The 27,513-nt window shown below is 38.1% G+C and overlaps 1 protein-coding gene across 3 annotated transcripts in view; it reads right to left on the bottom strand.

Annotated features, from left to right (window-relative positions):
• The window catches only part of LanB1 (laminin subunit beta-1), a 584,100-nt gene that overhangs the window by 51,214 nt on the left and 505,373 nt on the right, over nt 1-27,513 (bottom strand). For all 3 annotated transcript variants that reach the window (XM_067141389.2, XM_067141390.2, XM_067141391.2), the window contains exons 26-29: nt 23,978-24,162; nt 12,154-12,389; nt 10,115-10,297; nt 1,343-1,531 (exon numbers count right to left, since the gene is read on the bottom strand). In XM_067141389.2, the coding sequence (XP_066997490.2) occupies nt 1,343-1,531; nt 10,115-10,297; nt 12,154-12,389; nt 23,978-24,162 (793 nt within the window). The remainder of the gene's footprint in view (nt 1-1,342; nt 1,532-10,114; nt 10,298-12,153; nt 12,390-23,977; nt 24,163-27,513) is intronic.

A 27,513-nucleotide genomic window follows, 5' to 3' on the forward strand; every position in this document is an offset into this window, starting at 1 on the left:
GATGGGATGCAATTTGCCTCCCCAATGCATACCAGGCATGCTCTACAGGATTCAGATCCGCAGACCTCGCTGGCCAGTCCATGCGATGAATGTCTTCTGCAGCCAGAAATTCATCCACCAGAGCAGCGCGGTGCGGTTGGGCATTATCGTCCATTAAGAGGAAGTCTGGACCAACCGCACCACTGAAGAATCGAACATGTGGTATCAGTACCTCATCCCTGTATCTTCGAACGTTAAGAGTGTTCCTCGGACCACCCATGAAGATGTGTAGGTCCGTACGGCCATTCAACATGATGCTACCCCACACCTTGACACCACCACCACCACCATACTGGTCCCATTTCACGATGTTCCTGTGGTTGTATCGGCTACCTGGTTCTCTCTAGATTAATGTGCGATGGGAATTGTTCTGCAAACTGAAGCGGGATTCATTTGTGAAGAGTACATGCCTCCATGCATTCGTGGTCCAGTTTCGATATCGACGGCTCCACAGTAAACGGGCCCGTCTCTGTGCTGGAGTGAGCGGGACGCACACCGCTGGACGTCAGGCAAACAGCCCTGCTGTTCCGAGCCTCCAGCACACAGTTTGGCGGGTAACAGCAACCCCTGAGACGACAATTGTCTTGCAGATGCACTCCGATTTCGTCGGGCGGTTAAGGCCAGATATCGGTCCTGCTGTGGGGTGGTTACCCTTGGTCAACCAGGTACTGACCTACAACTAACATCTCCTGGGTCTTTAAATCGTCTCCAAAGCCTGGAAATGACACTTTGTGGCATATTCAAGGATACAACGACTTCAGTCTGTGTCTGGCCTGCTTCCAGGCAGCAGAGTATTCTACCCTGCAAAATGGGGTCCAAATGGCATCGTGCCATTATGTTGTCACAGTGACCACGAGGCTACACTCCGCACACTATAACAGGCCAAACACAACTGAGGGAATATGGGGCGCAGGCACTGGCTGTGTTTACCTTGCAGTTACGCCGCTAGTCAAAGCAGAGAATACTCTTTTCCTATACTGAGCATTGGTAGGTGCATATGTTGTGCGATTTGCGGTCAATTTCCTGTTGCCCTGCTTACTCGTAACTTATGCTTAACCTTTGGACACTAGTGTACTATCTATATATGATGGAATAGAATAGGCAAGCTAAATTTAAAATAATAATGTTTATTATTATTATTATTATTATTATTATTATTATTATTATTATTATTATTATTATTATTATTATTATAATATCTATGGCAATTCACCACATCTTTACTTGTCCCCACCTCATCACAATGAACACACTCATAGCACACTAGAAAGGTTCACATCAGTTATTAAAAGTTGCAACTTACTTCTTGCGCCAGAGTTCTAATCTCAGCAGGTAAAGCTCCTGATGTCTCGAAGTGCTGCTTCAGGTCTTTCAGTACAGCCTCTCTCTGCTGGAGCATGTTTCCTGACTGATTGTGTGCAAGTAATGCTGTATTATATGCATCCTTAGCTAAGTTACCAGATATGACAGCCTCTTCCCTGGCTTGGGAAATCTGAAATAAAAAATCAAGATGATCAATTGCAACACTCTTCTTCCTTTTTCTTGAAGTAAGGAAATATAACTCATACAGTGAATAAAAAAAAATTGAATCTGGGAGAAAGGATTATTTGTTTAAAAAGAAATATCCACAATTAAGATATCTTGCAAGGTGAAATCTCAATGTTTCTGTAATGTACTCACAATTATTGGTAGTAAAAGATATGCAGTATGACATAACAGTTATTCCTCCAAGTGAACATACAGCAGAAATTAAAACTAAAACACTACTGAAGTTAGTACATCTACACCTCAATAATGTTCAATTTAAAACTAATTGCCTCGCTAAAATAAATGAAGAAAATACATTTTATCATTACGCACTGCTTGCTATAATACTAATATCAGTGGAGAGTATTGCGGGTAGTCTAGGTATTTGGTGCCTACCTAGCAAAGGAATAAACTGAACCTAATTAAATTTGTGTGTAAAGTAATATTACTTAAGAAAATCCCCAAGGTATTTACCCATTTGTATGGTCGTTAACATCTTAATATTCATTTTGTTTTGGCCAATATTAAGTGCCAATTTCACGTGGGTGTCTTCAGCTGTGTAGTGCATGGAATAGACAGTTGGTGTGGTCACTCACACAGCCCTCCCACTCATCTATGAAGCTGTGGGCTGTGCTACTTCCTGTTTGGTGCTGTGTGCAGCACATATTGGCTCCGCAATGAGCATAGTGTTCCCCTTCATAGGCTGGCAGACGTGCTATTATTTGTTTAATTAGCAAATGCCTTGAAGTATTCTCTGGCAGGCACTATTGGAAGCGCTTTCTGTGGTAAAGTGTCTGTGGATATACTGTCTTACTAATAAAAAGTCCTTATACAGGTGTTTAACACTTGTATAGTTATACAGTGAATAATCCCTGTATAGGCATTGTATATTTTTCTTACTAATAAACGTGGTATACGCATTGTATTACTATACAGCATGCATACACTAGTTCCAAGTCGTACGAATCTCTTCCTGCAGTTCACCGACGTATTTCGCACGTTCACCACCTTTATGATCGCTTCTGCTGGTTATATATGAGCAAAATTTTCTGGAAAGTCACGCATTAGCACAGCATATTGAAAAGGCAGTAGCAACGCAGAGTGAGACAGCTAGAAATTGGCTTATATTGATATCAACATTTCAATCAATCAATCAATCAATCAATCAATCAATCAATCAATCAATCAATCAATCAATCAATCAATCAATCACTACTGATCTGCATTTAGGGCAGTCGCCCAAGTGGCAGATTCCATATCTGTTGTTTTCCTAGCCTTTTCTTAAATGATCGCAAAGAAATTGGAAATTTATTGAACAACTCCCTTGGTAATTTATTCCAATCAATCAATCAATCAATCAATCAATCAATCAATCAATCAATCAATCAATCCTACCTATAAATGAATATTTGCCCCAATTTGACCTCTTGAATTCCAGCTTGCATGTGTAATGAATGCCAAGAAAGAAATGGAAAAGATCAAGAGCTCCTAACTGGGATAGTACGGAAAATGTAAGGGTACACATTCCAAATTCCTTACTTTTCAGGAGAAAGGAAAAACTGTCTTGCAGCTAAAAGAAAGGTTTGATCAAAGAAGTTTATTAGGCATTTATACATCATATATCTGCGATTTCAACTACAAAGTATGGAAATCATATTGGGTACGGTTTTCAAGTTATACAATTTTTTTTATGTCAAGGAATATGTCCCCTTTTATACTCAAATTTGAGAAAGATCTTTGTAGAGGCAGACAATGTATAATAAACTGGCAATTTCAAAAATCTATTAAGCAGTAACACATTATTGCACAAAAATACGCCCAACCATCATTTCTTTTATACTTTTTCATTGTCATTACGTCTCATTAAAGTGTTTTACTTTACGAAGATGTCTAGTCTCCATAACCTCTAAATGATGTATGTCTTCTATGTTTAAAGTATCATGAAGATCATCAACATTATCGTCCATTCTTTCAATGTGTGTTCAATGTTAAAAGGATAAGTCAAATATTTCACCACGATTATATTACTGCAGCCAGTAAATACCATGAAAATAAACTGCTCACTCGTTTCTTTTTCCGCTACTCGCTGCTATACAATGCTTATACAAGGGTCCTGGTCTGTATAAGCAATTCAATGAATAACTATAACAGGTGTATACACAGGAGGCTTATACATGGTTTATTAGTAACGAATTTCATATAAATGGTGTATAAACCTTGTATAAAAGTTATACACCGTTTATTAGTAAGACGGATTACGTTTATTTCTATAACACGAAGAATAATTAGGTCGGCATTGCTGTATTATGGCAGAAAATCATTGTATCACTGAATATTATTTTTAAGAATATTTTGCTTCTTGATTTTTGGCAAAAAATGGAACACTGTAACAGCATAAAGTTCCCTCTTCATAGCCAGTGCATACATAAGCTGGTGCAAGCACCATGATTTCTGTATGTAACAGCCTGCCATGTAACATTCTTTGGCAGGTGATATTAGAGGAGTCTTTGCTGGTGAAGTGACTGTAGTTGTAGTTATGTTCATGATATGCCGGACCACTGTGAAATACCAATTTAATTTTGCTTTCCATTCCATGGACTTCAACATTTCACGTGCTTCTTATGGTGAAAAATGCCTATCCTATCATCATCATCATAAGGGTGTGTGTGTGCACACGCGCGCGTGCATGTGCGTGCGTGTGAGTGTGTGACGTAAAGCGAATGGCAATAATTTGGTTTTTTTTTTACAGTAGTGAACTATCTCTAATCAAATGCTCATAGTGCAAAGCTTGTTTATGCCTTAACCACTTTTTCTACAGTATTCATTTGTCTGATGTATACACTAAATAGAAACTGTAGAGAAAGTACTTCCTACAAGCAACAGAAAATTAATTACAATTAAAACAGTTTTCTATGGCAATAACTGTTGTTTTTCTTACGAGGTTGTGTGTGTTTACATACTATACGTATACGCAAGACCATGCGGTCCCATTCACCGCATGGAGTGGTAGCTATTACCGAGGCTAGGGAAGTAATGTGTGTGCGAGAGGGAAAGAGCGAGAGTATGGTAGATGAACTGGCTGGCCGTGCCAGCTCTACCTGCTTCCTACTGCTCACTCATCTTGGCACAATGGGGCAAAACGCTGGCAACCAGGAATGAGTTAGCTGGAAATTTATCATGTCCAATAACAGACCAACTATATTGGTATTATAAATTTCTCATTTGGAACAAATATTTCAGGTTCCCTATGGGAATCAACATCTTTATCATTGCTGTTTCTGCCATTCTAAATCAGAAGTTAAAGAATGATAGGTTAGCCCCTATCACGTATTTCAGCAAGATGCTTCACGGGGCGGAACTTAGGTACTACACATATGAAAAAGAGTGTTTAGCTGTTGTTCTCGGTGTCGAAAAGTTCCATTCCTACCTTGAACATAGTCATTTCTAGATCCATACTGATAATATAAGGCGTTATCATGAATGAGCACTAATGTAAAAAAAGGAGAACAGCTCGAAGGATTCTTCTCTTGTCTGCCTATAAATTTACCATGGTTCATGTGAGAGGAAAGGACAATGTTGTGGCCAACTGTCTGTCATGCATGTTTGATGGTGTGAAGTGCCGGACGACAGCACTGAAAGTAGTCCTGGTTGCAATTTTTCGGTCAATGTCCTTCAAAATTACCCCTGGAGCTTTACTGATTTGGTTGAATTTCAGAAAAAAGACGATGAATGTGTTAAGATAATGGACGGAATTTCTAATAATGACCCCAGCCGGGTGTCCTTCGAAATAAAGAGAGGTCTCTTGTGTCATAAGTGTCCCCGAAACAAGTCTTCAAAAATGTTTATTACCCGTGATGATTTTAAATTACTACCATGATTCATGCTTAGGTGCCCACCTTGGCCTATTTAAAACCTTTCACAAAACTGTCCGAAATTATTATTGCCCAAACTTAAAATAGGATTTTTTTTGAATGCGTTAGAAGTTGTGACATTTGTCAAAAATGTAAACCAGTTTGAAATAGTCAAGACTGTTTCCACTCCGCCAGCATTGCAAATTCTCCTGGGGAGAAATTATTTATCGATTTCTTTGGGCCAATAAAGAGATCCCGGGACGGGAATATTGGTATACTATCCGTCATCGATGCTTCCTCAAAATTCATTTGGCTATTTCCGGTCCAGAAAATCAACTCGTGTCACTATCCGTATGATGTCGAAGCATATTTTTGCAATTTTTGGCCCTCTCAAGACTTTGGTGTCAGACAACACCTCTGTTTTTACTAGTTCTAGTTTTCAGAATATGTGCTTCACATGGGGGATAAAGCACACTCGTCTTAGCCCTCACCATCCTCAACTGTCCCTGGTCGAGCAATTCCAGCATAATCTTAAGATGCGTTTATCTGCCTTTCATCATAATAATCTCTCTCTCTTTGGGATTCTTATCTATGGTTTTTTTAGTCTAGGTTTCAACACTGCTACACAAGAATCTAGAGTTACGAATGATCCACTTATGCTACAATGAAACATCGAATATCTCTCTGTACCTTCTTGTCACATGAGTGCAGAAGAAAAATGGAAGATAGCCTCTAAACATTTTATTAAAGCCAAGGACAAAGTGGCCCAGAAATATAATAAAGGAAGGAAGCCTGTTCCTTACCAGATTGCGGACCTAGTTTTGACTAAGGAGTTTCCTGTCAGTTCTGCAATCGACTACGTCAGCAGGAAACTATGTCAAAAATGGTCTGAGCCGAAGAAAATTGTTGAATTCCTGGGACCTGTGACTGTCAGATTGGAGGATGTCGCTACTTGTGTATTGTCCAAGGTTCATGTATCCCTGTTAAAGACTGATTTCCAGCGAGTAAAGTAAAGGCTTTTGAAAGCCTGTTTCCTTACTACGAGGGTCAAGTCATAAGTCATAGCAACTACTTTTTTTTCTTGCGAACAGGAGACAACACAGAAAATCTAAGATACGCATTTGAAAATATAGTGCACACATGCATAGTGCCTGAAGACAAATTCTGACTTCAGGAGATTCTTGTAGGAAAGTGACAGAACACAGGCCATTGGTAAACATTGTTTTATTATGGTATAGACAGCAAATACACAAGACTATGTACAAAGGACAGGTCTCCACTGGTTACAGACCTTCAAAATAATCACCCATGGTTTCCACTGTGCTTTGCCAGCGGTGGGGCAGGTGCTGAATACCATTCGCTGCATGTGTATCGCTAACGTGTGACACCTCTCTCCGAAATGCTGTTACGATGTCCTCTTTGTTAGCAAACCGTTGACCACGTAATGGCTTCTTGACTTTGGGGATTAGATCATAGTCACATAGAACTGCTATTTTAATATACGATCATTGCTCCTGCTTGTTGCCTTCCATTTTGTGACGCTCTCACTCACACGCTGAACTTGGGGGCATGCTTAGACCCACACTGTTGTTTACATACACCATCTAGTGGCATCATACGCAAGTACATACCGTACGTTTCCAAATGCATATCTTAGATTTTCCGTGTTGTCTCCTGTTCACGAGAAAAAAAATAGTTGCCATGAATGACTCAACCTACGTATTACTTTTTGAATCTATCTCATTATTGCACATCTTTTACATATGTATATTATTGTTTGACAGGACACTAATAGTTTATGTTTTTCAGGTCAATGAAAATAATATATCATTACCAAACTTAAACTAGAGGAAGTGAAGGTTGAAACCTGTGATGAGGAGAATGACGCAACTTTAGTTTCCGTGAATGGATTCCATTTGATAATGGAGGAACCAGTTCAAATTTGAGCCTGGTTATGTAACAGGTATAGGAAAACTGAATAATTATGATTGAGATGTATTTTATAAACCATTTATAAAAGAGAAACTTGAAATTCAGGATTGATTTTGTCGGAACACTAACATACACATAACAGCTCTTTCATAATTGACTGTATTCTGATATAGTGCTCTGGGTTTCTAACCCGATACGTTTCTTATTATTATGTATCTAGGTTAAGTTTAAATTAGATTTTTAGATTTAGTATATGTGCGCACGTTTAGTCATAATGCCTGATTTTGGTGTGTACTCTCTGTTCAAAATCAGCCTTTCCTGACTGATCACCTGGTAAGGTCACATTTTAGTGGGAGGTGTGGGAAGATTGTGCTATATCCTGGCCACTTCAGCTTTTATCTGGTTCGGTTTACTGATAACCGACTTGTGTACTCATCGATTCCGGTATCATGGCCAAATCTTTGAAATATATTGTACACGCAACCTTAGCCCAAGGAGATCACAGATGTCGCCTTTGTCGTCCTGTGACTTTACGACGTTTGTTCCCGATTTTGTCTATCTTGTTTTATCTCCATTGCTCTTCTTCAAAGTATTCATTCTTGATGAAGGGTTATGGCAGGGTTATGTTCGCAAACGCTTATTTTTACAAGCGTTATTATAAATGTTTTAAGGTATTCATATTGACTCGCAGGTTTCAAACGTGCCTTTGCACATATATGTATGGCCTGATTAAGGTATTGTACAGTAACTACCTTTTATTTTTAATTTCTCATTCAGTAATGGGTTAGTATTTATTTATTTGCTGACCCATTTTTTTCTCTTTCTGTGCATGAATAAGCTCTGTTGTACCTTGGATATGTTTTACATCGATTTTATTCTACGGTTCATGTGTGGAAGTCCCTGTATTATTATTATTATTATTATTATTATTATTATTATTATTATTATTATTATTATTAATGTGGGTTCTACTGATCATTGTTGTCTTTTATGCATTCCCTGTTTCTTGGACCCTTTAAACCTATGGTGCGTGTGTTTGAATGTGAGGTATGTAGGATGCATATCATTTACCTAGTGGTGTCATTTATTCTTATTTTGCTTTTGGGGCCAATGGCATTATTTTTTGGAGTGTTCATATTCCCTTTGGTTACGCTTTGTTTATCTATGATACTGGGCTCGATGCCTGCGCAGGCCCCCTTCTCTTGATCTTTGGCCCAGCCACATTTGATCTTTCTTCTTTTTGTGTTCATTGGAAACCACTGTTGAGGGGCATCCCATTGAATGTCTGTATCGCGACCGTTAAAGACTCATCCTGTTGATACGGAGATAAGTAACAATTTATTACTCTGGGCTGAGCTATGCATCACACATTCTTTGTATAATCGTTCCCAAGTAAAAATTTCTATTATTATTTTCTGATTGATTGTATTCTGCATGTGAATGAACCTGCTGGTTGATTCAGGCTATAAGGAGGCACAATGCTATGAGGAAAGTGAATTGTGTATCGTCTCATGTCTTGTTTCTATCTGGGCCTATTTCCCATTTTCTTTTGGTGTTATTTTATCTCCTGATATTAATGTAAGGCCATCTATTATTTGATTTAATTATTATTTAATAAACCCCTTTGGTTCGATTTTTAATCAGCGTTATTATTTTGGAATAGGAGGAATAGCCTTTTAAATTTTATCCTTTTAATTTAATAGGCTCGAGTTCAGTTCATAACTTAGTCTCTAGTCATTTTAGACCTAGTCTCCATGAACATCGTAGGTAAGTATTTACGTATTGCCCTGTTACCTCTGGTTGATTGGAGTTTCCACTGATATTTTTAATTTTTATTTTGTTGTTTCCATTTTTTATTATCTTTCTACCTGTGTATGAGTTGTGTTTCTCCAGCTATTTATTCCTCGGTGCTCATCGTGCCCAGATCTGCCGTGGGCATGTGAGAAGAATAACATGAGGCTGGTCTAAACATATAGTATTCGTAGTGTACTTGCAGGTTCGTTTCTCATTGCATTAGTGTAAGTGGTCCAAATGAAGGTGAGGCCTATTGAGCACATCTGAAATGCTACTGAAGGGGACCTATGAACCATGGATCCTGTTCTGATCAATCTCTGTGCATTATGGGAGGTTGTGCAGTGGTCATGGATCATTATGGCTCCCTAATGCCCTCAATACACTGTGTAGTCCATGTCACTGCCATCATCAGGGTGAAAGGGTCACTACATGCTACTAACCAGGTATCTCTAATTCAATTGTTCATCAGTGTAGTATCTTATCTAATGGGGAAGTTCATTAACTGCAACATGGACCTAATTACGTGTACCTAACACACTTTACATAATTATCGGTAGTGACATTTCCCATTTCCATATGTATGACAATTTATGTTACACTAATTCTAGAGGAGGGTATGTGTGCCAACTATCTATTCAAGGTCACTCTGAATCATACCAAGATAACAAATTTCATAACCACAGTTTTTCTGATTTGGTACGTAAATAGAATATATTTTGTTTAGGAAGGAGAAAACAGAACAATGTTTATCAATTGGAGAACTTATTACCTTATGTAGCAATGATTTGATAAAACAAAGCAGGTGAGAAGTGAGAGGGAAGGATTTTTTTCACATAGGTAATACTTTTCAGGCCAAAAAACAAAAAGAGTACATATAACAACTTTGCATGTTCTGGAAACAAGTAAAAATTTTGAAAACAAATCTCTCAAATATAAGTACATTTTCAAGAATACTGTAAACAGTGACTTACTCCTCTCAGTAACTTTTCTGCCTCTTCTTCCTTGTTCTGGATAGCCTCTTCAGTCTTTTCCGCAAAGCTGTATGCTGCCTCAGCTTTGCTTACAGCTCCATTCTGACAGGAGATACCTCCACACTTGCCACAACCAGCTCCTCCACACACACTATCGCACGGGTTGCCACGTTTATCACAAACCTGTACACCAATTATAAATGAGACCTATGAAGGAAATCTAGTATAAAACAATATTACAACAATTTATTTTTTTTCTTTCTTTTTTTTCTTTACGTCTTTCTTTTTTTTCTTTACGTCTTATGGTGACTGTGGGATAGGAAAGGCCTAGGAATGGGAAGGAAGCGGCCGTGGCCTTAATTAAGGTACAGCCCCAGCATTTGCCTGGACTGAAAATGGGAAACCACGAAAAACCATCTTCAGGGCCGCTGACAGTGGTATTCGAACCCACTATCTCCTGGATGCAAGCTCACAGTTGTGCGCCCTTAACCGCACGGCCAATTTGCCTGGTAATTGACAACTTATGCATGTCACTTAACACAATGAGAAGAGAAAATGTAATGAAATAACTGAAATATTCGTGAAAATACAATGTTTCCATAATACCAAAATCTGGTTTCTGCAGGTTCTATTACAGACTGCAGCAGGCCAAACAACTTCAACAGTGGACAAGTGAGGATTGGGCAAAAGTATATACAATTCTATCTCAAATGAATGTGGAGTGTATTGCAAAATAAAGAGTTTGTGCACCAAACTGTGAAGCGTTATTGGCATTCAAAAAATACTAATTTGAATTTTGCGATTGTTGTTCTGAGTGCTACTATTCACATCCTTTTTAATTTGGAATTCTGTACATATCCTTCAGGTATGCTTCAGTGACGAATCTGCATTCACCATGATGGTAGAAAGCAGCCAGTCTGTTCGTAGGAGACCAGGAAAAGTTTTCAAGTCTGAATGCGTTCAACAATTTGTCAAGCATGGTATTATGGTATGGACTGTGATGTCTGTGAAAGGTCTGGCAGACTACACACTGTCAAAAAGACAATAAGGCAAAATCAATATAAAGAAATCCTTGAAATGGAAATTTTTCCCTAAATAAGTGAGTGGTTCCCAAATGAAGATGTCATTTTTATGCATGATGGGGCACCTTTCCACAAACCCAAAGGTGTCTTCAAGTATTTGGAAGAATAGCAGATGAAAGTATTACACTGGCCAGGGGATAGCCCTGATATGAATCCCATTGAAAACTTATGTGTTATTGTCAAGCAAAGAATAAGGAAATTTACAATAATCACCAAACTAGATCTCATGGACAAACTACAGGAAATTGGCTACAGTGATGATGAAATTAAAAACTCAAGTGAAAATTTGGTAAAAATTATACCAAACAGGATAAAGTTGTTGGTTAAGAAGAAAGGCATGCACACTAAGTATTCAATGTATGAATGTAACATATACATGGATGTAAACTTGTAATAAATGTAAATTTTTTGCCAAAAGTGTCTTTAGTCTAATAATTTGAACACATCTGTACACTTGTCACTGTGTTTGTCCTATTATGTGTTCATCGAATGTTCCTATCTTTCTATATATGACTTTATGTTAATTTTGTGAAGTTCACATGCACGTATATTGTCCTTTGTTTGTATTAACTCGCCCAGAGTCAGTCTAGCTTGAAAGCATATTGACACACTATTTGATGGGGGAATGGGTAATTAGTGGGCTATCTACACTTGTTACAGTTATACAGGATTTAAGATTTAACATGAGAGAAAATTCTCATAAGGCTGGTTTGACAACAGCATGAACACATTTTGATCCTCCCATAGTTTATTATAGGAACCAACATCTGAAGTTAACAAGTAAAATTATTTTCAATTGTATTACCTGTGAATCGATGCTACATTAACAATTAGAGGGTGATATGAGAGATATATAGCTTTGGCAAATAACATTATTACAATTTCCTGTCACAAAACTCACGTCACCCCAAGCAATAAGGTATAGCTACAAAATTTTCTGATAGATTTACAACTTGCCTGTTCATTTAATTCTGGAATCTCAGATTCCAAATCCTTTAGATGGGTGGTCAGAAGTTCAAGCTGCTCATCCCTTTCTTTGAGATCATCTTCTATTTGCATACTCGTATGATTCACAAGTGCCTGAGTGCGTCTAAAGTTACGCTCCGAGTCTATGATGATGTTGTGAGTCGAATTAGCAACATCTTGTGCTCTCTGTGAACGCTGTTGGGCTTCTCGAGTGAGATTGAGAGCACCTGTAATTTGAAATTTATTATCAGTCCTGTCCATTCATAACATTTCAAAGACATATCCAATGCTTGACATAGATATAGACTGATGGTCCTGTAAGGCTAAGAAATCATCATATCAAACAAGCAAATCACCCACGTTTTAACAACCACTGAATACGTACGTTAACGTAAACACAAAGACGCACACGAGTTGCTGTCAGTTGATACAATTATATTTTCACATATATTTACAAATTAATACACACATAACCTTAATCACCATATCACAAAAAAAAAAAAAACCACTTCATTTGTAGAATATCAACAAAGCCGCCATCTTTAAACAGTTGACAACTGACACCGATTGCCACAAAGGTTACACTTTGAATCACAGTTGAAAACAGATGACTACTGATCAATTCAACATGGAGACTGCCTAACTCGGCATGTCAGCCACGTGCTACTAAACAATAACTCTCATCCAATAACTGTAACTCAACAGCAACTGTAACTCACTTCACCATCAAGATCGTCTTTATATATAAATGCTGGCCAGATTTCCAGAAAGATACATTTTAAAAAAACTACCTTCGAGAATATACTAGAGTGCAAAATAAGTAGGTTATAATGGATGGAATATTCTTAACCATTCTAGTACCTTATTACCATTCTGGAAGTTACAGTGCGTTTCACAATTACGGATTACAATATATATATATATATACAGGTAAGAATAAATTACATAATATTAATTTACAGGTATTTACATTAACTAAACTCATATGAATATTTATGTACAGCACGGTTCATGACAAACTCACAAACAATGCGATCTTATAATAATAATAATAATAATAATAATAATAATAATAATAATAATAATAATAATAATAATAATAATAATAATAATAATAATAATAATAATAATAATAATAATAATAATAATAATACCTTTATGATATAACCTCACACATTATACGATCATTCAACTACGTAAATAATGTAACACCTCACAGCTATACGTACAAGTAATAATAATAATAATAATAAAATAATCATAATTCGAGCTCGATATTTGCATTAGTTACCCATGGGTAAGAGAAAAATTGTTTTCAAGTTATAACTGTTATCGCACATGCGTCAACATAAGGCGACCAGTAAAAGGGAAGAGTTCCATATTTCCTTGCATATTAGACTCCCTTTTATTCCCACTGCAAAAGGTAAGGAGGGTCCAATATGCGATAGCCTCCCATTTCGTGCAGTGACTTCCGGGTATAAAGAACTACAAATTGTACATGTATGTATTTTTACACTATTCTTTAACAAATTTATGACTGTATTCTGAGTCTTACTGGCTGCCTTTGTTGGCAGGCAATATTTCCAAATTTAAAAAATAAAGAAAACTTTTTTATTTTTTATTTTATTTTATTTTTTAATTTTTTTTAATTTTTTGCAAGTTGCTTTACGTCGCACCAACACGGATAGGTCTTATGGCGACGATGGGACAGGAAAAGGCTAGGAATGGAAACGAAGCGGCCGTGGCCTTAATTAAGGTACACACCGGGCGAGTTGGCCATGCGGTCAGGGGCACGCGGCCTGTGAGCTTACATCCGGGAGATAGTGGGTTCGAATCCCACTGTCGGCAGCTCTGAAGATGGTTTTCCGTGGTTTCCCATTTTCACAACAGGCAAATGCTGGGGCTGTACCTTAATTAAGGCCACGGCTGCTTCCTTCCAACTCCTAGGCCTTTCCTATCCCATCGTCGCCATAAGACCTATCTGTGTCGGTGCGATGTAAAGCATCTAGCAAAAAAAAAAAATTAAGGTACAGCCCCAGCATTTGCCTGGTGTGAAAATGGGAAACCACAGAAAACCATCTTCAGGGTTGCCGACAGTAGGATTCGAAACTACTATCTCCCAAATACTGGATACTGGCCACACTTAAGCGATTGCAGGTATCGAGCTCAGTAAATGGTGAATAAATGACCTTTAGGCCTATATATATATATATATATATATTGTAACAGGAACGCCCGTACTTCAGTATATCGGAGAGCATGAGGAACGACAAGGCGTGTACGGCCCATGCTAAGAGAGTAAGAGAGAAGGGTAGTGAAAGAAAAATTCATGATTAAGTGGATCCTTCAGTTTATTCAATAAATAGGCAAATCATTATGTCACCTTTTATAGCTGAATTGTAGATTTGTCCCTGAGGGCGTGAAGAGGACGTTGTCCCGCGGCGGCTGCGTCGTCTTGCGGTCGGCGTCGGCGTTGTCTTCCGTCGTTGGTGTTTGTATTAGTGTTGATGACTCGAACCAGAGGCAGGAACGGGGAAATGTGGAGCTTCCACATTTGACGTCATGGGGTACTGGTGTGACACTTCCCTATGGCGAAGCACGCCGAAATAGTTCCCACAGCAGCAAGGATAAAGTTAGAGTCACAGTTCGTATTTGGAATAATACGCAAATGAAACAATCTAGGACCTTCCGAGGTGCGGTGATCAAGCACTTCATAAAGAAAATCGAGTACAGTCTCTGCACTGTACTCCACCAGCATAATACATTTGTTGAAATAAATGACAGTCCAAGTTCCAGTACGTCGTGATTTTCAGATTATCACTGGCACTTAAGATCATAATGCAACACAGTTCAACGGATAGACACAGTCTTTAAATGAAATTGAGGCTGGCTAGAAATACTACCGCTGCTTTCACACAGTCTTTGAACGAAATCAATGCTGGCACAGTTAATGCAAGAACACAGTCTTTAAATGAAATTAAGCTGGCACAGTTAATGCAAGAACACAGTCTTTAAATGAAATTAAGCTGGCACAGTTAATGCAAGAACACAGTCTTTAAATGAAATAAAGCTGACACAATTAATGCAAGAACACAGTTTTTAAACGAATTCAAAGCTGGCACAGTTTATGTGAGAACACAGTCTTTAAATGAATTCAAGCTGGCGAGAACACAGTCTTTAAACGAATTCAAAGCTGACACAATTAATGCAAGAACACAGTTTTAAACGAATTCAAAGCTGGCACAGTTTATGTGAGAACACAGTCTTTAAATGAATTCAAGCTGGCGAGAACACAGTCTTTAAACGAATTCAAAGCTGACACAATTAATGCAAGAACACAGTTTTAAACGAATTCAAAGCTGGCACAGTTTATGTGAGAACACAGTCTTTAAATGAATTCAAGCTGGCGAGAACACAGTCTTTAAACGAATTCAAAGCTGACACAATTAATGCAAGAACACAGTTTTAAACGAATTCAAAGCTGGCACAGTTTATGTGAGAACACAGTCTTTAAATGAATTCAAGCTGGCGAGAACACAGTCTTTAAACGAATTCAAATATACAGCCGGACCGAGAGACGAATTATGTCGCGACGTGCTTACTTGCACACACTCGCTGACTCACGGCTTACTGCCGACTCACTCCACTCTCTGCCTTCAGCACACTGCCGTCGCATACCGCACACTCTCTTTCTGCTTTACTGCAGGCTCTCTGCTTACATTCTGCCTTACCCCAGGCTGGCGACTCGCTTATATTTCGTTCATGCAGCAATGGAACACGAAGGAACCTTCTGCGTGACGTCGCTTGTCCTTGGCCGGTGTTCTGGAACGTCGCGAACTTGCTCGCAGTTCCCATTATGCCTGTGCGCTCGGCGCAAGTTTTAAATGCTTACGGCCGGGTGTTAGCGAGCTTCTCTTAATAAAAGAATGAAACGTGAATGCTCGTAGGGTGTTACCGTTTCAATATATATATATACTGTAAATATAATAAATTTTATTCAGTCTTATATCACGTCATTTATTTCATCTCAACAACTCTTCCGATGAGGTTGATGTCAGGAAGGACATCTGGTTGTAAAAACTTGTTACAAAGATTCATCTCACTTCATATTTGACCTCATGGGGAAAAGGGATAAGGGATAAGGTTTGGATATACAGTTTTATTTATCATATTATGCAATATTAATACAAAAGAATGAAAAAGGATTTAATGACCAGTCATTATTGTCTCTGTCAGTTGAGCAGTAGACTTATCACACAGTAAAACTAATCACTGCTTTCATTTGAATTATCATCATCTTGTGTGAAAATGGGAAACCACAGAAAACCATCTTCAGGGCTGCCGACAGTAGGGTTCGAAACCACTATCTCCCAAATACTGGATATAAGAAAGTCCAAAACACAAGTTCAGTCAAACCAAGTTAGGTGACGCAGATAATATTAAATTAGTCTTAAAGGAAGTAGATGAATATTGTTACTTGGGTAGTAAAATAACTAATGATGGCAGAAGGAAGGAGGACATAAAATACAGACTAGCACAAGCAAGGAAGGCCTTTCTTAAAAGAAGAAATCTGCTTACTTCGAACATTGATATAGGAATTAGAAATATGCCTTTTGAAGCCTTTTGCCTGGAGCGTGGCATTATATGGAAGTGAAATATGGATGATAACTAGCTCAGAAAGAAAGAGAATAGAAGCTTTTGAATTTTGGTTTTATAGAAGAAAGCTGAAGGCAAGATGGATAGATCAAATCACACATGGAGAGATACTGAATCGAATTGGTGAGAGGAGATCGATTTGTCTAAATTTGATCAGAAGACGAGATAGAATGATAGGGCACATCTTAAGACACCCAGGACTTGTTCAGTTGGTTTTTGAGGGAAGTGTAGGTGGTAAGAATGGTAGGAGTAGACCAAGGTATGAATATGACAAGCAGATTAGAGCAGATGTAAGATGCAGCAGTTATGTAGAAATGAAAAGGTTAGCACAAGATAGGGTGGCACGGAAAGCTGCATAAAACATGTCTATGGACTGATGACTCAAACAACAACACACTAAGGTGACCAGAATTATTTTGTCAAACTACATAATGTGGAAGACACAAACTAATGAGGTAAATCAATGGGAATATTGGGGAATTTTGTCAAGTGTACCTGTTTAACTTTGACAGCGCAGCTTAAAATGGTATAGACATGCAAGTAGTCAATAACACTGGGCACTCACTTTTAATACTTCTGGGAGAATTTGCCATCTCCAGCAATTTGTGATACTCCTTTCTAATTGTCACCCTGAAAACTTCATAGATGACATTTACCTTAAACTTCACTTTAATCACATGCCTCAGTATTGACTAGAAACATTCTTCCACACTTGCACAGGGAAAGAGTGTAACAGAAGGTTGAGCAGATAGAGAATAAGGCACAATATCTGAACCTGTATAGCAGCAATATGCAGTTTAAGATAATCCATCTGGTCACTGTATATAAAAGTCGCATGTCTCACTGAATTATGCAGTATATACTGAAGAAATTAACTTCAGAAACAGCTGTGCAATAACAGAAAAGGTTACTTATTTCAATTGCTGTGAATCATGCAGAAAGCCAGATGTCTGAGGCACTTCTTTCTATTCAATGTTATCTGGTATTGAATAATTTATGAACTAACGCTGTCATCTATTCTAAATAAAATATCTTCTGATATAACTTGTGTACATGCAGAGTGTAGCCTACAGAAGAATCAGTTATAAGCTCATGCAATCTCTGTGAACAACATGCTGTCAACTTAACAGAGAACTTGGATGTTACTACATGTGTCTGCTAGTGTCATTATTTTCCTGTTTTGTCAAGTAATAAATATGTAATAGTAAGGTAACAGGTAGGGACTCTCTTTGGAGACAGCCCTACCCAGGGAGTGGTGTCCCTGCCTATGTGAGTCCCAGAGCACACTGACCCGGTGTGTAACATCTGGTAAGAGTCCCTTGCCAGTGTTATAGTGAAGACCTCAACGGCAACTGCAACAGAGAAGGTGGACTTCGGTACGACGTAATTGGCAGAGGAGGCAAACCAATGCTCGGGATTAATGGAGTGAAAGGTATCTGAACCCTGTTAGGGGCAGATATCAAACTTGCTCTGAGTGTCTGAACCCATAGTAAGCAACTGTGAACTTAACTCCTCTGGGGCTAATAACCTCAGTTGTACCTCTTGTCGATGACTAGGCATCGGCCCCAAACCGAATCATTCGACTCAACATGATGGAAGGATTAAACACTGGCACTACCCCAGGTGGTCAGCAATCCACCGCTGTCAAGAACAACATCAGTGAGTCTTTGGATTCTGGGAAGCTCGCACCAGCATGCAAGATATTAAAGAGCAAGGGAGTAGCTCACTTTGCAACATTCAATGTCAGTTCACTTCTCAAAGTTGGAAAACTCAAAACATCTCACTAATACCTTGTCCAAACAAAATATCCTGATAACAGCATTACAGGAGACCAGGTTCACAGATGAGTCAGCTTTTGAATCAGAAGGGTATAGGACTTTGAAAGGAAAACCAGGCAAGAGAGTGATGAAAAATGTACCTCACATGGGAATGGGTTTCATAGTAAACAAACAAATCTTAAGAGTAATAACTGACTTTACTTCTCGAAATGGCAGAATTTCCACCCTATCTTACAAAGGAGCAAATAAGCTCTACTTGTTAATCAACACACACACACCCACAAATGAGAGCAACAAAACAGACCCAGAAAAAATAGAGGACTTCTGGGAAGATTTGGAGGAAACAATATCCACAGCACCATCAATGTGATCATACTCCTTGGGGATTTTAATGCTGGGAAAAGAAAGAGATTAGTAAACATCATTGGGGAATATCCAGCCCATAAAAGGATGAATCAAAATTGAGAGCAACTGATAGAAATATGCAAGACCTTCAATCTGGTCATGTAATCGGCAACCTTCAGACACCTCCCGAGAAAACAGAAAACGTGGATATCTCCCAACCCCAGACTGGGAGAGTTCCAGACTGATCACGTAGCAATCTTTAAACATGCAGAAAAAGAGGTCCAAAATGTAAAAGTCCTGAGGGGTGCAAACTTAGACTCAGACCATCTTCTCTCCAACATCAAAGTCAAGATCATCCCAAGATCTCGAAAAATCAGGAACACAGTTCAAACAACTAAGTTTGACACTGAAAAGCTGAGAACACACACAGATTTCACAAGAGAATTGAACATAAGGCAGTATCAGGGATGGGAACAATTAAAAGAGGCTATGACTGATACTGTAGAAACCACTGTTCATCTAGAGAAAAGGAGGAAATGAGCGTGGTGGTCATCTGAAGGTGATGAGGCAAATGAAGAACGCCGGAAGGCATGGGTGAATTGGTGTTCCCAGAAAACACCCAAAAACCATTAGTAGTTCCAGGAAACAAGGAAGAGAACTGCCAAGATCATCAGGAATTTCAGGAGAAAGTATAAGAAAGAATGCTTGATCCAGATCAAACAAGACTTTCAGAAAAATAACCCCCGGCACTTTTATAAAACATTCAGGTGAACTTTGAGTAGATATGATCCACCAAGTCTGAACTTCAGAAACCAAGGAGGAAAAACAGCCCACAATAATGTAGAAAACAGTGAAATCCCAACAGACCATTTTGTAAAACTCCTTAATTGTGAACCACCATTCAAGAAATTTGACTACAATCACAAAGAACCAAATTCACACTCAGAACCTCCTACTGTGGAAGTAGTCAGGAGCACCAAAAAGACCTTAAAGAGCAGTAAAGCACCTGGAAAAGGTGGGATTATTGTGGACTTTTGGAAATATGTCAATGATAGAGCGATCGTTTGACCTGACAAGAATCGTGAGCAAGATTTGGGAAGAGGAGAAGCTGCCAGATAGATGGATATCAGCGCTGATACACCCACTGCACAAGAAAGGAGACAAGACAGATGTCAACACTTACAGAGGAATATCGCTGCTACCAGAGACACGTAAGATCTTCTCAAAGGCACTGCTACATAGAGCAGAAAAACAATTGAAGCCACAAATTGGTGAGTATCAGGGAGGTTTTTTAAAGAGCAGATCATGTGTGGAACAGATCCTGAACATAAAATTGATCACTGCATACCAGAAGCAGAGAAACCTGAAATCTGTGCTCAAATTTGTGGATTCAAAAAAGCCTATGATTCCATAGAAAGGGAGACAATGATTCATATCCTAGAAGAAATGGGTCTAGACAGGAAGACAGTTGTGATAATTGATATTTGGAATCTCCTTTATAAATAAACACATATTTTTTGTTTTTGGAAAAGGAAGTGAAAGAAATTGAATTCTTTTTATGGGGATATTTTATCTCAAAAACTGAAGGTTACAGATGTGAAAATTGATATTTGAAATCTACTTTCAAAGTAAAGAAACACACATTGGTATTGGGAATCTCCTTTAAAAATAAAGAAAGGCATATTTTTTGTTTTCCAAAAACTGCTTGATGAGGGATGAAAGAACTGAAAAATTAATTTAATTATTTGTATGAGGATACTTTTATATAAAAAAAACTAAACATGTTACAGACATGAAAATTGATATTTGGAATCTCCTTTAAAAATAAAGAAACATATATTTTTTTGTTTTTGGAAAATCGACTTGCGGTGGGGGGGATTGAAAATAAGTAAAGGTGTTGAATTCTGTTTATAGGATACTTATATCTCAGAAACTGAAGATGTTACAGATGTGAAAATTCGTATTTGGAATCTCCTTTAAAAATAAATAATATGCAATTTTTTGGGGAGGGAAATCAACTTAACTGGGGGTGGGAGGTGAAAAAAGGAGCTGAATTATTTTATGAGGATACTTATGTCAATAACTGATGATGTTACAAACATGAAAATTGGTATTTGGAATCTCTTTTAAAAACAAAAGTGTATTTTTTTGTTTTCAGAAATCTCACTAAAGGGGAATGAAAAAAATGAAAAAGTGGGTGAATTTTTAAAATGAATAGGCGTACTGGTATACCTACAGTACATGCAAAAAACTTAACTTGTTACAGACGTGAAACTTGGTATTTGGAAAGTCCTTCAAAAATACAGGAATAAGTATTTTTTTCGGAAAATGCAGTTAACGGGAGTGAAAGGAAATTTAAAAATACCCGAATTATCTCTTGTGAGGATACTTATACCTCAAAAATTGAATATGTTTCAGATGTGAAAATTGGTATTTGGAATCTCATTTAAAAATAAAGAAACTTTTTTGTTTCGACTTGAGTCTTGTGTACAGTTCTATGTCGCATGGTCACCTTAGACACAAAAGGCAGTAGCATAAACAAGGTTTACAAATAGTTTCTGGGGTAAATGAAACTATTTTTTGGTGAGTTTTTATACTTGAGGGATTTTCAGACAATGTCTTAGTACAGTATCAAGAAACAATTACTTATAACAAATTAAGAAATCCTCGCGAGCGAAGCCACGGGTAACTGCTAGTACATCAATAAGAAGCTTTTCTTCGAGTGCTACAATTATTTTGGTTGGGAGAATATATAAAAAAGAATTACCCCCACCATTCACACTTTCCTGCAATGCCCCTATTAAAATATAATATAATATAATATAATTAGCAATGCATTTTTGATAAAGATAAGACATAAATCATTCAAGAAGACTAGCCTACCGAATGTCACTAATCATTCACAAAAGTTATAAATATCCATCTCAAGGTTGCATTACTTCAACTACAGTCAATTTGTTTCAGTTATCAGTTTGAATATAAAAGTCTTTCTGTGTCACAGTCCCTCCGAAACAACCGAAGAGAAAACGCTAAGTATTGAACATTGACATAAAAGTCAGAACAATTGAAAGATTTAAAAATGGCAAATTGGTGGCCATGGACAGTGATGAGAAATAGGATACTGTACCTTGATCCTGTATTCCTCTACAAAATGCATTTGAATGAGCAGAAATCCTCATGTACATTATAGGCATTAATTTACACTGTAGAATTAGAATTCATATCAGGGAAATACTGACAGTAAAGTTCAGAAGAAAGTTACAGCTTTCTTTAACAGAATAAAAAAATAACAGTACAAAAAATTTGAATAGCTTAGGCGTCTTTTCTGGTTATCCGTCCACCCCTCCCCACCCTCTTCATAATGATAGATAATCAAGGACCTGTCATTATAACATTTCCTTTAGCTTATCCCAAATATTTCTGGGATCACTGGAGCAACCTGGCTCGTTTAGACTTATTAAGACCGGACGCTATTCCTGATATCATACAATTTTTCAGGAAAGTTATTCTCGGGATCCACAAGGTTTGCAACTTTATCTGGAAGTAAAGTCTACAGCTAAGCCACTGCACTAATAGTTGACGCAAGTGTGATAAACTGATAAAACTTGAAAACAATATTCTCTCACCCACGGGTAAATAATTCAAGTATCGAGCTTGAATAATAATAATAATAATAATAATAATAATAATAATAATAATAATAATAATAATAATAATAATATTTACATCACCGGGCGAGTTGGCCGTGCGTGTAGAGGCGCGCGGCTGTGAGCTTGCATCCGGGAGATAGTAGGTTCGAATCCCACTATCGGCAGCCCTGAAAATGGTTTTCCGTGGTTTCCCATTTTCACACCAGGCAAATGCTGGGGCTGTACCTTAATTAAGGCCACGGCCGCTTCCTTCCAACTCCTAGGGCTTTCCTATCCCATCGTCGCCATAAGACCTATCTGTGTCGGTGCGACGTAAAGCCCATAGCCAAGCTATTTACATCCATTTAGTATTAGTATTATTTACGTAGTCTATGACCGCAGTGTTTGTGGGGTTATGTCATGAAACATGCACTGTATATAGGCATTTATATGAGTTCAGTTAATGCTGTTTTTTTTTTCCTTTACGTCGCACCGACATAAATAGGTCATATGGCGACGATGGGACAGGAAAGAATTAGAAGTGGCAAGGAAGCGGCCGTGGCCTTAATTAAGGTACAGCCCCAGCATTTGCCCGGTGTGAAAATGGGAAACCATGGAAAATCATCTTCAGGGATGCCGATAGTGGGGTTCGAACCCACTATCTCCCGGATGCAAGCTCACAGCTGCGCGACCCTAACCGCACGGCCAACTCGCCCGGTTTTCAGTCAATGTAAATACCTGTAAATTAAAATTATATAATTTATTATTACCTGTATATGATGTGTAATCTGCTACAGAATTGTGAAACACACTGTATCATCCAGAACGGCTCTAGATTAGACGAGATGATAGTAGAATATGCTGTACATTATAATCATGCTGTTAGGCACTCAAGAATTTATGAGAAGGTATTTTTGTAACGTATCTTTCTAGAAGCCTGGCGAGGCACCTATATAAAGAGGTGGTCTTGATGGTAGAGACGAGACGAGTTATTGTTTAGTAGGAGTTTCACTGGTTAACACCTGTTGTGGTTGACATGCCAATGTAGGCAGTCTGTAGTCAACTGTTTCAACTGTGTTTTTAAGTTACAACCTCCAGGTGCTGTGGTAGGTAATTGTTAAAATGGCAGCGTGTTGATGTTCTCGGACTGAAGAGTTTTGTTTGAGATATTAAGGTTATGTGCATTTAATTTGTAAATAATTGTAAATAAATCCGTGTACACAAGTTGACAGCATTTTGTGTGCATCATTGTGGTTACATCATAGTGTGCCCAAAGCCTACAAGAATAATTAACATATTCAGACTGAATACAAAAGGAAAGTATTTTAAATTATAATTTGTATCCTAATCCAAGAAAACTGAGTAACTTGTCATTGTATAGGAAGTATATAAGCACTAAATTCATACCTTCAACATTAGCCTCTTGCAGCTGGGTAGCATTGTCTTTCAAGCTTTGGGCAGTAGCTTTGAGCTGGTTAGCCCTATCCTGAAGAGGTCCCAGTGTAGCATTGGCAAACAAGATACGCTGAGTAGTATTTTGTATTAGGGAATCCACACCAACAAGATATTCAGATGATCTATTCAGCTGACTCCTGTAGAGCAAAGCATTACAACATGATATACAAAATATATGAAAGAAAAGAAATACACAATATATTTAGCCACACTGGATCTTACATACTTTTGAGACCTGGGTATTATCAAAATCTGATGAAGGACACCTGGATGTATTTGAAAGGAAAATATTTAAGGCACATTTACGGGCTAGTAGAAGAAGATGGGTTATGGAGAAGAAGATACAAATTTAAACTTAATAAAAAAAAAAAATTTAAAATGTGAGAGGCTGGAATGGGGTGAGCACTTACTGCATATGGACGACAGATTGGTCAAGAAGATCTTCAATACCATTCCAGAAGGAACTAGGAAAGTTGGATGTCTTAAGATGAGGCAGGAAGAACAAGCGAGATAAGACATATGAACCCTGAGAGTTTGAAATTGGAGAAGGCTAGCTCTAAATAGAGAGAAATTGGGAAAACTTTTAACCAGAGCCCAAAACTGGCTATCAAGCCGATGATGATGATGATGATGAATCCTTCATGGTTTTGAAAAAAAAAACCACGTACGGTAATTTATATTATTCCATCACTGTATACACAAACAGTTGTATTTTTATACAAAATGAAACTAAAGTAGCATTTGACATAAAACAGTACAACATGCTACAGCATGCATCATCTTCAAGCTAAATCAAACTTGGCTGTGCGGTTAGGGGCGTGCAGCTGTGAGCTTGCATCCAGGAGATAGTACGTTTGAACCCCACTGTTGGCAGCCGTGATGATTTTCCATGGTTTCCCCATTATCGCACCAGGCTAATGCTGGGGCTGTACCTTAATTTTTTTTGTGGCTTTACATCGCACTGACACAGATAGGTCTTATGGCGACGATGGGATAGGAAAGGCCTAGGAGTTGGAAGGAAGCGGCCGTAGCCTTAATTAAGGTACAGCCCCTGCATTTACCTGGTGTGAAAATGGGGAACCATGGAAAACCATCTTCAGGACTGCCGAGAGTGGGATTCGAACCCACGATCTCCCGGATGCAAGCCCACAGCCGCGCGCCCCTAACTGCACGGCCAACTCACCTGGTGTGTACCTTAATTTAGGCCACGGTTGCTTCCTTCCTACTCCTAGGCCTTTCTCATCCCATTGTCACTATAAGACCTATCTGTGTCGGAGCGACGTAAAGCAAATTGTAAAAAAAAAAATTAGAAAACATATCCCAGATCCTGCTGCCAATCTCAAATCTCTAACAGGGCCAGGAATCAAATGAGTATTTCCACGGACAGCAGCTAATAGCACAACCCATTATGCTAGAGAGGATGACAGACGGATCAATATAAAGCCAATATGTTTGCCAGGGATCTGCAAGTCGAATTAATTAATTAATTAATTAATTAACATTTTGCTAAATGTTGCACTCTCTTTTCACAACCTCTGTTTGCTTGGTTTATTGGTATCAAGTAATTTGACAGACACTGCACAAGCAGAGGACTCAACTTAACCCCTGTTGGTACCTTCCTACATGTTTGGCCAACACTAACTGAGCCACAGGAGCAAGGAATCATACAGTAAAACCTTGATTGTCCATCCCTCGATGAACCGTTCTGCGGATTATCCGTCGCCAAAACAAAAATCTCAATTTTTTAAAAGCAACGTACAGTTGCTCCAAAACTGAATGAGCATACTCTTGATGTCATCAATAATAATAATAATAATAATAATAATAATAATAATAATGTTATTGGTTTTACGTCCCACTAACCACTTTGATGGTTTTTTGAGACGCCAAGGTGCCAAAATTTTGTCTCGCAGGAGTTCTTTTACGTGCCAGTAAATCTACCGACACGAGGCTGACGTATTTGAGCACCTTCAAATACCACCGGACTGAGCTAGGATCGAACCTGCCAAGTTGGGGTCACAAGGCCATCACCTCAACCATCTGAGCCACTCAGCCCGGCTCTTGACGTCCAGGTATATTGATACAGTATTCTGTTTTGGAGCAACTGTACACTGCCTCTCCGACTCCCGAGTACACGATCATAACGTACAGTAACTACTGTACGTACACGCACACAGACCGGCAATTGGCAATGGAGACATGACTTCATACATTTTTTCACTACGTAATTTTATGTGTGTAAAATTAATTAACTTTTAACTGTTACGAAAGAAGAGGGATGCCATTCAAATTCAACAGTCACAAACTATCCATTCCATTGTTGAAGAATAATGTACTGTAATGTGCCCTCTCCCAGCCCACGGAGCGAAGAATACGGTATGCTGGTCAATTCTATTTCAGAATGATACCTACAACTTATTTGGTGGTGTGTAACATCTCCGAGTGCCGTACGTAGATCTTTCATATCATTCTCTGTCAAGGTTTTAATATTTTCACCACAGGCTACTGCATCGTATATATTCACAATGCTCAGGAATCGGAAACCAGCCTAGCGGTCCGTCATAGTCAACCTCCGCTATTAGTAGACAGGTAGGCAACATTCTGTACTGCAGTGCAAAGTAAGGAAATGTGAGAGTGACTGATAAAGTTGAACATTTATTTTCCGTTCTAACAGCCGAGAATTGTAGAGATGGAAATCTGCAGTAAAAAGAACACTTGCAGTTTTAACCATACAAAATAAAATTAATATAATCGAACGATTGAAAAAAGGTGAACTAGTCTCAAATTTAGCATCAGAGTTCGGTGTGGGTGTGACAACAGTGCAGGACCTAATGAAGAATAAAGACAAAATGCTGCAGTTTGCGGCAAGTTCTGACAGTGAGCAAATTATCACAAAATAATTTATTCTATTGTACCACCTATTCAATACATACCATGTGCTACGTGGGTGAAATTTACATAATACTATGTACACTTCTTAGGAACATGTTTCACCCCTTGTTAAGGGTATCATCAGCCTGTAGTTAACCTCAAGGTCAAAAGTCAGAATCATTAACCAATCATACAAGGAATACACTGAAAATATGTTACACTTTAAAAACATCTTAAGTTAACATGCTACAATTATAACATAGAAAAATGCCTATTACTAACCAATCATACAAGGAATACACTGAAAATAATATGTTACACTTTAAAACATCTTAAGTTAACATGCTACAATTATAATATAGAAAAATGTCTATTACAAACTAAGAGTATTGAGAATAAATAGTGTCTGAACTCATGGGAAATAAATTTAAAACAATGTAAATGAAAATTAAAAGAAATTTTTTTTTAACGAAGACCATGACTTTGCAGGTCTTGGGCTAGTAACAGTCGTGATAAAGATTGTAATCCTCTTTGGGTATAATAATCCCAAGAATTCTGTATCTGAACTTGATAGGAAAACAATGTCCAATAGTTATAAACAACAGCTAAAGATTGAG

The sequence above is a fragment of the Anabrus simplex genome, chromosome 2, assembly GCF_040414725.1.
Source record: "Anabrus simplex isolate iqAnaSimp1 chromosome 2, ASM4041472v1, whole genome shotgun sequence".
NCBI lineage: Eukaryota > Metazoa > Arthropoda > Insecta > Orthoptera > Tettigoniidae > Anabrus > Anabrus simplex.